This window comes from Lactuca virosa, chromosome 6, assembly GCF_052849685.1.
Source record: "Lactuca virosa cultivar CGN04683 chromosome 6, Lactuca_virosa_CGN04683_v6, whole genome shotgun sequence".
NCBI classification, from domain to species: domain Eukaryota; kingdom Viridiplantae; phylum Streptophyta; class Magnoliopsida; order Asterales; family Asteraceae; genus Lactuca; species Lactuca virosa.
Genome location: NC_136431.1, coordinates 196,431,932 through 196,445,385, shown reverse-complemented (window position 1 = coordinate 196,445,385; position 13,454 = coordinate 196,431,932). Strand labels below are relative to the sequence as shown.

The 13,454-nt window shown below is 32.3% G+C and overlaps 1 protein-coding gene and 1 long non-coding RNA gene across 3 annotated transcripts; both read left to right on the top strand.

Annotated features, from left to right (window-relative positions):
• The first annotated feature begins 5,825 nt into the window (after window positions 1-5,825).
• On the top strand, window positions 5,826-7,188 carry LOC145118637 (uncharacterized). Of its 2 annotated transcripts, none has more exons than XM_079054336.1 (2): window positions 5,826-6,696; window positions 7,082-7,188. In XM_079054336.1, the coding sequence occupies exon 1, from the start codon at window positions 5,952-5,954 to the stop codon at window positions 6,666-6,668; it is 717 nt and encodes a 238-aa protein (XP_078910462.1). In that variant the 5' UTR covers window positions 5,826-5,951; the 3' UTR covers window positions 6,669-6,696; window positions 7,082-7,188. The 2 variants fall into 2 exon arrangements, with proteins under 2 accessions (XP_078910462.1, XP_078910461.1); XM_079054335.1 differs by having other exon boundaries at window positions 5,827-6,710.
• A 4,246-nt stretch (window positions 7,189-11,434) lies between these two features.
• On the top strand, window positions 11,435-12,980 carry LOC145118640 (uncharacterized). The gene is made up of 3 exons (XR_013713388.1): window positions 11,435-11,529; window positions 11,831-12,004; window positions 12,672-12,980. It is a non-coding gene; the product is annotated as an uncharacterized LOC145118640 (long non-coding RNA).
• Window positions 12,981-13,454: the final 474 nt, after the last annotated feature.

The following is a 13,454-nucleotide window of genomic DNA, read 5'->3' as shown; positions in this document are numbered from 1 at the left end:
ATACATTTTTATGCATATTTTGGTTATTTGCAAGGATTTAAGATACTTATAAGATTGAATTGTATTTTGCAGCCAAAATGAGCATTCTTGAAAAAAAAGGACCAAAAGCGACAAGGATCGGAACTTTGGAGGATTGGAGCTTAAAAGATGAATATTTCAGCTAAAAGACGACCTCACGACGTGAGGAATTACCTTTCACGGCGTGAACTACAACATTCTAGAAGATAAACATCCGGAGGAAAGAATACATGTTCGATACAAATTATAACTGAGCTCACGACGTGAGCTTCAATGTCTCACGACGTGAGCAGGGTAATTACCAGAAACTATATATATCCTTGGTACTTACGATTTTGGGAGTGGTGCTGGAGATTGAAGGGTTTAGAAGTCGAATTCTGAAGGAAATTAAGTCAGAGAGTGTTAGTGCTAAACATCCAAGGAAGTAAAAGTGATTAAAGATCATAAATTTTACTTTAAGTTGTTACAATAAATTATGTTTTTATACATTGAATTTGTGTGCTTGATTTTAGCTATGAGTAGTTGAATCTAGCTGCTTTTGTTTAGCTATATGAAGCTTCAACCCACGGATTGGTTTATTAGTTATGGAACTTACTAGTTGGTTAAAAGCTTGTATTTGATTGTTAATACCTAGCATGCTAATATTTGATACTTAAATTGCTTGAATTCATGTTCTGTGCAACTAAGTGACTATTAATTTGCATGAACTTGACACCTAGTAATTTAGTGACCATTAGATTACTAGAGTTAGGATTGAACCAATTTTCGATAAGTAATTAAAGTTATTAAAGTTGGCTGTGCTGGAGAACATATATTGTGACTATAATTGTGTTTGTTTAATCAATCTTACATAGCTCCATTCATAATTCATAATCGATTCTGTGTTAAATTATGTGTGACCATGCATAGTTCTACATGAATTGGTTAAGCATTCGTATATTTGGACTTAAATTAATAATAATATTTAAACTAGTAACCAAATGAATTATCCATAATAAGTAGCTAACCATTGAGGAGAAGTGAATTCGAACTAAACAGAAGTGTTTTTAGTCATTGACTGAATTTGACAATTGAGTGAATAAGTTTTTCTGAACTTGCAAAATCGGATAAAAACCAAATTAACTTTTGATTTTCTTAGATTAATTATTAGTAGATAAATTAGTTCATTAAAACCATCATTGGGTTTGATACCCGACTGTTTGTGATATACTATTTGCGAAAAGTTCCACTGCATTTAGTCGAACGCCTAGTTAGATAGTAGGTAAAATTAGGTGTAGTAATATTTCGACACCAATATACTTTAAAAAATATTATTTTATGAAAAAAATCACATTTTAACAATTTTTTTATTTGACGCGATCAAATATTAATAGCTAGTATTAAGTCTTACATTTGAGCGTTTTAGAACATTTGTACACCTTTTAATAAAACTTCATTTTATAAAATAAGATTTAGAGTTTGATAAGTTTATAAATCTCTATTTTAAACTTATATAATTTTAATCCCGAAATTTAACGGTTACTAGTTTTAACGATAAAACTTGTTTTAATTTTAAAACTATTTTACCATCTTATCTTAGAAGGTAAATATCATTAAAACCAAACTCCTGTGTGATGTTTATTTATGTTCAAATATTATTTTTCATTTAAAAAACTAATTTATCAACCATAACATAACAATAACAACATAAATATAAAACAACACAAGCATGTTATAAACATATGTGCATAAACCAAGCCAACTAATGACATTTTGTAAGCCATCACAAAATGCCAAGTCTATTCCTAAAGAGACATTTAAAGGGACCAAAGTCTTCTAGTAATGTTGTTGTAGAAGCTTCCACTTGAGAAAACACTCATTGCTTGCAAAAGGTTGAAAAACTTTTTGAAAGTAATAATTCAACAACATGCAACACTTTTCAGAAAAGGCTGCAGAAAAGGTTGCATTAGGTCCAACAGCTCCAAGGGAAGCTGCCAACAACAAAACCTTTTGCAAGAGTTTGCAGAAAGGTTGCATTTTCCCCTGCACACTTCAAACTTGCGAAAATTACCTTTTGGTCTTCAAAAAATGGCCTCATCTTCATTTTTTGTTACATTTTATACAAATAAATTATTTCTAAAAACTAATCTATTCGTTACAAAAATAAATGAAGAAAACTAACCTATTTAATTATTACATACTATATGAATAAATAAATATTGCAACTAATTTTCAACAAATCAACACAAACAACAACACAAAGGTCATTGGCTAGTTTATGCACATCATACACATTTATATACTCAAAATTATATAAAACAACTCTTTGTTTTTATAAGACAACTTTTATGACTAAAAGGATGTATGTAAACTTTTAGTAAAAAATAACAATTATAAACATTTTGAAGTTGTCATATAAAATATGTGTGGATTTTTCTTGCAAAGAGAAAACCATCCATGTTTTCCAAAACCAAAGATTTCATCAACTTAACAAATAATCTAACTAATCTTCCAAAAAATGGCTTTTGATACCAATTGTTGGGTTTTTATTCAAAATTGTTTCAAAAATATAAACATGGCAACGAAAGACTTTGATTTTGAACAAGATAAAACTAGTTTTATTCCCATGAGCGTCTGAAGTATGTTGAGAGACCGATGACGATTCTAGATCGGAAGACGAAGGCCTTGCACAACAAGGTACTACTTTTGGTCAAGGTTCAGTGGTAGCATCGGAAGGGTTCCGAGTGGACAGGGGAACTTGAGGCAGAGATGCGTGAGCACTACCCTAAGTTATACACAATTGAGAACTTCGAGGATGAAGTCTGATTCAAGTGGGGGAGAATTGTAACACCCGTTCTAGGCATGAATTTAATTTACAAGTGCCAAATGTTATTCTGGGTGGCCACGACGTGGTGGAGTCTCACCATGGCGTGGAAATATTTTGGCAGCTGGCTTTTAATGGACCACCATGGCGTGGCTTTAGGTTCCACGGCATGGCAGCCGCTGTTGGTAAAAACCCTAATTTTTTTAGGGTTTGAGCCCTATTTAAGCATCATTAACACCCAAGACTTTTTCCCTCATTAACCTCTATTGCCCACTTTGTCCCTTACAAACCCTAATCTCCATTTGTGGTTTCTTGAGCTCATTTTGGTGTTTGGTGTCCACTTTTTAAAGAATGAAGCCATTAGGAAGCAAGAAAGGAGCTCCACGCTTTGTAGATATGAGCTTTTCACTTATTGAACAACCCCCAGAAGGTATAAAGTTATGAACTTGATGATTATCTCTCTAGATCTTACTAGTTTTAGAAGTTACGTGCTTTTAGCCCCATATTCTTACTCTATGTGAGTTTGGACTGCTCTAGACCAAATGAGTTTCCCTTTTGGACGCTTTGGGATGTTTAGAGTAATAAAAACGGGATCTTAACCCTTCACTTTTCTCCATGCATGTATTATGTGGCTTAGAACATTGTGAAATGTTAAGGTTTAAGATTTGGACACCTTATAGCCATGAAAAGTCATAAAGTTGGAAACTTTATGACTTAGAATGTTAATTGAGACTAGAACTGAGTTTTGGACGAAATGACTATAGGGATTAAGAGCTTATTGTTTAAGTCATGTTGAGCTTTTGCTCTTTTTGTACTTAGAATGGAGATCTTTGCTCATGGGAAGGACTTAAGGGATAAAGTTGGAAACTTTATTAATTTAGACCCTAGAATGGACCAGATCTGGGCTTTGGATCCCTTAGGAATAAAGAAATTGACTTAATCCATTAAGTTGTTAAGGGAATAGTGACCACGACGTGGCTTGGACTGCCACAACATGGCGATTGGGCTATGACCCATCTGTTTTGGCGATTTGTGGCCACGATGTGGCCAAGGAAGGCCACGACATGGCAGTCAACTGTAGGTTGACTTTTGATTTTTGACCGTTGACTTTAACCTAGGGGTATTTTGGGTATTTTAAGCAGTAGTTTGAGACTAGATCATTGTTTGATTGTATAGGTGATCGGTAGAGTTGGCATTTGGAGCAATGTTCTTTCTGCTATCATATTAGACTGTGAGGTGAGTTTTCCTCACTATACTTGTGGGTCGAAGGCACCAAGGCTAGCCCACTGGATTTTATATCCTGATACACTAGATTAATGTTATGCTGAGTATGTGTTAGACTGGTAGATCTGTATAATTATATGTGTTGCTGGTTATTGATGGTTATTATATATATGTCGACATGTTATGGTTTGTTGGGTTGAGGCGGTCCTTCTTTGTGCTGAAGGCCAAGACACCCGGGGCAGTCCGGATAGACTGAAGGCCTGCGAGGCGGTCCAGTCAGGCCGAAGGCCCGGAGAGCGGTCCGGATACACTGTATGCCCTACGAGGAGGTCCAGTCAGGCTGAATGCTCATATATGCATGATGTTATATGTATTGGTTGTGTGTGGTATTTTGGGGGGACTCACTAAGCATCGACTTATGGTTTAAGTTTCATGTTTCAGGTACTTCAGATGATTGTGAGAAAGCAAATGTATGATCGTGCACATCCTTCTGGTTTTATGTTATTGGATTCTAGAGATACTCTGATTTGTGATTATTGTTTTTGAGAATAATGTTTTGTAAACAATTTTGGTTTTTGGTTAGGTTTTAAAAATGAAAATTTATCTTGATTTTTGGGATGTTACATTTATCATCTGAAATACTTTTGATATATTGCTTAGATTTTGTGTTATTTGATTTATAGGTTAGGTTTACTCCTTTATGATTTAATATGGATTCATTTTCTTTTGGTTATAGAATCAATTTTTATGTGTTTCTTTGTTTCTTTAGAAGTTTCTTTTGGTTATATAATCATTCTTTGGGTTTCTTTTCTCATTTGTTCTTTGAAGGTAGTGTGATTAATGGGTTTTTTGGTTTTTTAAGTTTGTAAAAAACCTGGGTTTCTTTGTTGAAAATGTATGAGCCTCAAGATTTTGTTGGTTGTGGTGGAAGATGGTGGATGTTGGTGGTGATGGGAGGAAGGTTAGAGGAAGCTTAATGATGGAAGGCGATTCATAAAAACTAAAGACAAACTGACATGGATAATTAATGACATATCAATTCGAGCAAAATGGTTTACTTGACAGGTTATAACTAAATTTAATGACCTATTACATAGAAAAAACATTAATAACCAAATAAGATAAATAACAAATGTTTATTGTGACACAATAACATTTTTTTATAAGGGGTATAGAAAAATTGGTTTTTAAACGTTTTAGAAATTATAAATTAAATTGCTTTTGAAATGAACATTAATCCCATATTTTTTTTTGAAATCTGAAGAAATAACACGAGTGATGAGAATTCTAGTGATATGTTTTTCACTATTTCTCAATGGTTCACAAAAATTATTTACATTAGTTATTTATATAAAGATCAAACAATTATTTCACTTGACAGTTTGAACAATATCAAAAGTATATTATCAACAATATGATAATATATTTAGGTTCTTGTTCATTTTTCCCAAATTCTATTATAATTGTTACATTCATTGTGAAATAAAATACATGGCAAGTGTTGATATTTTATAACTTTATAAGTGTATTGATTGTTTTCTTTACCCATCTAGATTATCCGCCTAAATATTATTATTTTTATTAAATTGAAATTGTTGAAATCATATATACACTCTTACAAAGACATAACAACTACTTAATAGATTAGCTATGATATTATATTTATAAATCTATTATGTGTAATCTTCTATCAAGTATTTTATCATCCATACAATTTTGAATATGTGCCATTTTTATATTTCTTCATCACTTTTTATCAACCAAATGTTCCAACGGCACTCAGATTCCATTCACACAAGATTTCCGTCACGTGGAGGGTGCTCCGAATTGCCCGCTGCCCGTTATAGCCACACCTCCCCTCTTTTAAACACACCAATTCCCAATTTCGTATCACAAGTCGAAAATCATGGAGAAAAGCTTCGCCTCCTTCACCATTATCACCTTCGTATTATTCGCCGTCTCCGCCGCACGTATCTCCTTAAATCCACCGGCGACGAATCTGCCTGCTCTACAGTGTAGTGGTAATGACGAATCGAAGACTATGAAGGCTCTGCCGCGCCCTGCCACAACCGAAGATTCAAATATTATTCTCCCGAGCGACACGCCGAAATCAAACTCCGATGAAACTGGTAAAACGTCGGAAACGAATAAGGCTCGGATGCATAAAGTTGATTTGACTCCACGTTCGGATTTCGCTAGATTTCATGCGATTAACCGTCATTTCTTCGATCAATCTCGAATTCCGCTCCATTCCGCTCATCACCGACGTCCTAACCGGCATTCTGTAAATCCGTTTCCTCGACCGGAGATCTCGCGTGGAAAAGAAGCGGTTTTGTTTGGTGAAAGTGAAACCAGTAAGGTTGATGCAGAGAATTTCCACCGGAAAGGTCCATTGAAGCGGATGAACTCCAAACATGATTACGGACATCGTCGCCAACGCCACCGATACCACCACAACCTTCATCGTTACAACAATGGCGTTTCCCCTAAACATATGTTCAGTCGAGAGAAAGTGAAGAGTTTGGTGCGTCAACACAAGGAGAAAAAGAGTCGGAGAGAGCATGAAGCTGAAGCTGGTTTCATGAAAGGCATCCGTAAATTCTTGAAGCACGCTTTCGACTGATGGCTATTCATTCGATCAATCGATCGAGGTATTCTCGATAATGTATGTACATGAACTGTTATCTAAGCAGTTTTTAGTCATGTCGCTATAATTGTTCCTGTATTTTCAAGTTTAATGCATCCGATTGAGATGTAGTAGTATAATTAGCTATAATTAATTGATTTAATCAAATGTTTATGTTTTCACCTCAATTCCAACTCCATCTCCTCTTCCCAAGATCAGATCACATGTTTCCATTTTTAAGTATCCAATGAAAATTGGAGATAACAAAAGGAAAAAACTTAAATTATGTATTTCCTAATTTGATGAACATGGTAGTCACTATAAATCGAAAGTAAAGTAACATGTCTTAAAAAATTTATCACTCTTTGCACTTTATGCCTTTATGTGCATTCTATCTATTGATCTGCCAGGTTGTTGAGCTACAAGCTTTATGGATAATGGATCAAGCAAGTCAGTGGGGATGATGTGATCTTCATTTCCCTTCCTTTCACGTTGAAGGTATTTCTTATAAAATTCATAATTCTAATGAATTTCAAGCTTTTATACAATTCTATGTTATAATAAAATTCAGTTACATGTTTTGTTGAGCTTGATTTCTATTAAGAGTATCATTTACCCATAAATTAAGAACTCAAGTCATTCAAATGTATAGTTAAGGAGTAAAATAGAGGATGTATGTGTTTGCTTTTGTATAAGAGTAAAGAAATTCTAATAAATAGTTAATCATTAAGTTCAATTTTAAAATAAATGGGTTTTCAACAAAAAACCACCAAATAAAAAGAAAAAATTAGACTAATTTCTTTGAAAACTAATGAAAACAAGCATGTAGGCCCATTTTAATATTTGCGAGATTATTGGTGTTTTTCCGTAATCATCGCAACAATATATGTTAGGGTTTAAAAAGCAAGCACGCCGATAATTAAGTAATCTTGGTTGTTGTCTTTGTTTTTAGGTTATTAACTTAAAGTTTATATAATACGACAAGCATGTTTGATGTTATAATTAAACCTAATTATAAACGTTGAAATAAATAAAAGCAAAAAAAACAAAATAAACATTTGGTTGGTTTGGCCCCATTCATCCCACCTCATATTTCTCGTCCTCTTCCCATTTTGAAATCTTTTGGCTCTTTTCCATTTCTATGATAATTTTTAAATTTCTTTGAATTGTGTGGTAACAAGTTTTTATTGGTTTCATCTTATTTGGTTATAGTTTTGTATAAGATTATGGAAATTTGTTTATGTTTTATTTACATCTATTGCTAAAATGCTTGTGTTTTTTACAAACATATAATGTCGTTTGACAGAACCATAAATTTCATTTGCATGTTATTCTTTTAAGGTTTTAATTTAATAAGATGTATTTTGCATGTTTGGTTTAGAATAGTGGGTTTTATCTCGATTTGACACTAACAGTGTAGGGTTAAAAACCCCCCAAAAAAATGAATATTTTGGTTCAAAATAATAATAAAATATCAATAAACTAAATCTTCAAATTTATAAGTTAAAAATGCAAAAATGTCAATGTTGTTTGCTGTTTTCTTTGGGTTTAGTCCAACTAACTATAGATTAGAATATTGTTATGCTTGAAAAAGACTATTATACTTTTCCGATTTATCTTGTATATATTTCAAATAATTTTTTAATATCTATTAGGTATTAAATTAGAAAGGTGCTCACCCACACCACCCCTTTCTCCGTTTAATATCTATTAGGTATTAAAATAGTTTTAGCTCGCCTCTTCTGTTTCATGATTCATACATAAAGATCGGTGAATCAGAATTAGGTTTCCAAGTTAGTTTCTATTGTATGCATGAAAATTGATTTTGAGAAGCTTGGATATAATCCCGTTTAAAAAATCACAATTTCTAAAATAAAGGAAAATTATTGGTTTAGAAATGGAAATATAAATGAGATAAAGACAATGGAACTTCAGGTTATAAAAAAAGCATTTTTACAATGAAGTCGTCGAGTATGAATGCATTTTATATAAGGAAGAATTTTGTTTATATCTTTGTAAATTTTTATAATTATGTCTATATACATGTAAAATTTCAAATTACGCGTATATCCTTATAAAACTATAAACTCACATATATACCTAAATATTTAATTGAATGATAATTAATCTATTTAAAAATTAGAAACATTATCTATAAATTAGATTGTAAATAAAATTACTAAAATACCAATTTTCAATCATTCTCATAATCAATTTCTTTATTCAAGACCTAATAATAATTTTCTTATAAAGACGACTCTCAAAATATTTGGTACTAAATATCCATTTGCAATTTTTCCTATAATTGATCTCATTATTCATGACATAATCGATCTACTACCTTTATCTTTTTCTTTTTATCATCTATGTAATCATGCAACATCCTTGTAGATAAAGAATGTTTCATTTTGCTGATGAATCCTACATCATTTTCGACATGGGACATCCAATTTAGATCTACAATGTGATGCCCTAAAATGTGTGCTCTCCATATGTCATCTAATACATTAGATATAGGGATGTTATTCGGGTCAGAACCGGACCGAACCGACCTAAACCCGAATAACCTGAAAACCGAATAAGGGTAATTGCATGAACCGAAAACCGAACCGATTAACCAATACGGGTTCGGTTTGGTTCGGGTATTAATCGGTTCGATTCGGTTATTACCCGAATAACCCGAATAACGTGTACAAGATGATTAAGGACCTAATATAACCGAAAAAACCGTATTAGGATTCTATAACCCGAATAACCCGAATAATAGAATAACAATGTATTTTTATACATCAACGTAAAATATTCAAAGATTAACATAACACAATAACACATTGAAAGAATAGCATTTACATAGTAGATTAACATAATGAGAATTAATTTCTTACTTGAGTTTCTTGAGTTGAAGCCTAATTTTCTATGACTAGACAAAGTAAGAATTTGTGAATCCTTAGATACAATAGGAAGGGTTGATTTTTGAAAGTCTGAAACAAGGGGAAGGCTCGACAGAATTGATTTCGAGTTTGGAAATAGTTGAGAAAATTGGTCGATTTTGAAATGACGAGAACGAGCGTACGGTTTTTTCTGTTATGAACGACAATGACAGAAGTGTGAATCATGATTTTGATTTATGTCGATAAGAGAAAGGGGACGAGGAATGCTTATTCAGGTTGAATATTTAGAACCGAATAAGCTCTTATTTGGGTAACCCGAACCGAATAACCCGAGAACCGAATAAGCATAATATAGATACCTGAAACCCGAATCAAATTGCTTATTCGGGCCTAATTCGGTTCGGTTCGGTTCGGGTTTTTGGGACACATTCTCATCTCTAATTAGATAGTCTAATTATATAAAATGCATTTGTTACACGGTTCAAACATGCAAGAAAGGAATTGTTAATTATTAATATCATCCGGTTAGCCATTGATGCTTATGGCTACGGTTACTCTTTTTCCAAGCTTTGATAAATTACAACAACTTTGCATCGAATTTACCCTAATAAATGAAAACCTTTTGCCACATATCATTTTCTCCTTCCTTTTGACACATGTAATTTTTTGAGCATTTTAGAATTATTTTATTTCCACATGTCATTTTAATATTTATTTCATTTCCTTTTTTTGCCACATCATCAAATTAATTAAGAGACACCATTATAGTAATTATTAACCCAATTGATAATGCCAGCTAAAATTTTGGTGATTCCTTTGTATAACCGTATTTTGTTCTCTATTAACATAAATAATACTATATAATTATAAAAGGTTATATGATTTGCTTAAATCAAGGAATTATTAGATGAATACTTTCCAATATTGGATGTGCTATTGTTTTTCAGATGGAATGAAATCGTTTTTTATACAAATTTCATTCTTGAGATTATATTTCATATATACATGATTCTTATCTGAATCCTTTCTCTACCTTCGTTGTCTTGGATCTGTAAAACAACTTCGAATCAAAATTTTAAAGTAATCGATGCATTTTAGGGTCCTCCTTTGGTTCTCTTATCTTAGTATGTGCTCCTATCACCACTCACCATCATATAGTTATCCTCTAATTTGGCACCTTGAGTCTCTTTTGTTGATGAAACATTCATTCATGTCATACTCATCAGAATAAGCCTTTTTCTTTTGAGATTTCATGCTCAAATGATATGTTTATTCATTTTATTAATGTTTACGGAAGACAGAACGTTTTGATGTAACTCACATTAGCTTTTTCTTTTTTATGTTATTAATGAATTATTGCAGGATCGTAGCAACATTTTGTTCTGGAGTCCTGTAATCTTTAATTAGTAGCATAGGGGGTCCTAATTAGGGAGGAGGGAGTCGCCCACTGAACCCACTGCCACATCAACTTTTCTCTTTGATTTTTCTTTATCTTTCCGAACCCACAACACACGGAAATCCTATCTTTCTCAACCCACTCAATTAAAAAAAAATACCAAATAATTAAGGTACAAGTCTTAAAACACATGGTACAAGAGAAAATGAGAGAGAGAAAGTAGAGAGAGGATGAAGTGGGTTAGTGAAAACCAATTAAACAATCCGCCGAAAAGGGAGTGGTACCGGTGGTAACTCTATTGCTAATTAAGATTTTACCTTGATTATTTTGTATTTTTTTTTAATTGAGTGGGTTGAGAAAGATAGGATTTCCGTGTGTTGTGGGTTCGGAAAGATAAAGAAAAATCAAAGAGAAAAACTGATGTGGCAGTGGGTTCAGTGGGAACGACTCCCTCCTCCCTTAGGCTGCAAATGTAGTCACATCCGGTGTCTTCTTTGCTATCGATCATGGTGGACTATTTAATCTATATCTTTATTCATTTGTGGGTGCCTTGAGTTGGAAGGGAAGGAAAGTAAGTTTTCAATTTTACAATGATACCTTTAACATATAAAAAAGTTAGGGGTAGGTTTTTCATTAACAGAATCATACAATCTTTCATATCTTCTATCTTCAACTTTCCCTTCAAGTCTTTAACTTTTCTTAAAAAAATGGAGAATTCATTTTTTCTTTTAAATTTTCTTTTTGTCCCAAATCACTCATTTTAACTGGAGTTGTACTCTCTTATTGCTAACAAAATTACAGATTTTGTAATATAGTTATTCAGTTATCTATGAACAATAATATGAATAATTATAATGTTATCCGTTCTTTAGTTTCAGGAATTAAGGTAGGAGAGCTTTGTTGCACATCTCATAATGCATGGTATGTCTTACTGTTTTTATCTCAAAAGGGGTAAAATAGTAAAGTGATCTTACATTGTTGATTTACTTTTTGGTCTTATTCAACCTTCATTGAAGGGGCATACCCTCTTCACAAGAACAACCAAGGTAACACTCTTTTCCATGCCATTTGTGTGTATAAATAAGAATGAACTTTCCTAAAACGAATTGTCAAATTTGCTATTAGTATCAGAATTATGTAATTAAAACTTTAGTATATGAATAAAAGAAAATATGTATCAAATTAATGTTTTGTCATTCTTTAGTCTTAGGAATCAACGTTTCATGTTGCCATCCTTATTAACGAATGTATAATGCTATAATATGATAGCCCTTGCTCCCTGTTGACAGATTTATACAAATGATATAAAAGAATTAGTTTTTTCTTGGTCTTTTTTACTTCTGGATGGTTTTGCCGTTGCTATTGGTTGATACACGGCTTAGGCAGATATCACATTAGGGGTTGGTGTTGTTCAAAGATGGTCTAGAATTTTGAATGATCAGGGCATGACAGTGCCAATTTGCAGCTTTTTTATTAAGTTGTTTGTGTAGGGTCCCATGGGTAAATATACTTTGTGTTATCTTCGTTATTATACTTCCTATTATCCCAAGGCTGCGTGTCATATGTAAATATGCAATCGTGTGCTTTAAATACACTTCCTGTTATCTTCGTTATTTACATATATTTTATAATTATAATTTTATTTTACATTTTTATATCTTTAATGTAAAGATAGGTAACAAATCTCTTATTTGTGGCACTGTTTGTACACAGGTTGTCAAGAAAGTTAACAAAGCTTTGATTTGGAACACTGTTTGTAACGAATGGAAACATTTCCTTTATCTTTTACTCATATATTACATGGATTAGCCTTTTGTTTTGATTGTTACTAAAATCTACACATATTTTATAATTATAATTTTCTGGACAGTTTTTCCCTTGCTGTTGGTTGACACACGGCTGAGGTTGAGATCATATTAGGGGTTGTTGTTCAAAGATGGTCTAAAATTTGGAATGATATTTTTCTTTTACAATCTAAATCTCTTATATTGGTTTTAAGACAGATTTACCCCTGTTGTTGGCAATTTTAAACCTCTACAAAATGTTATGTCCACCATTTCAAAAGGTAATTGATTCAAACGACCCTAAGTAATGTCGCAAACATAGAAAATAAATTTTGGATACAAGAAAATACAATGTTATGTCCACCATGTCAAAGGGTAATTGTTTATGTATTACTAAATTTCATTTGACTGTCATTTGCTTTTTATATGTAAATTCTTTTATAAAACCATTGTTTTATATCATATCACTATTTGTGTCACATAATTAATAAATTATCTTATTAATTATTGTTACTATTATATATTAATTTTTTTAGATAAACCCGTGTAGTACACAGGTCTTACACCTAGTACAGTAAACATATAAAGAGTTATTGATTCAAAGAACAGTAGACGGAGCTAAATATCATGCTTCATTAAAAAACGATTGTAAAGGAATATTGTAGCTAATTTAGTTATAATCTAATTTAAAGATTATGTTTTTAATGTTTAA

Excerpts from the sequence above, each read along its gene's own strand:
- LOC145118637 (XM_079054336.1), top strand. The coding sequence starts at position 5,952 with ATGGAGAAAAGCTTCGCCTCCTTCACCATTATCACCTTCGTATTATTC.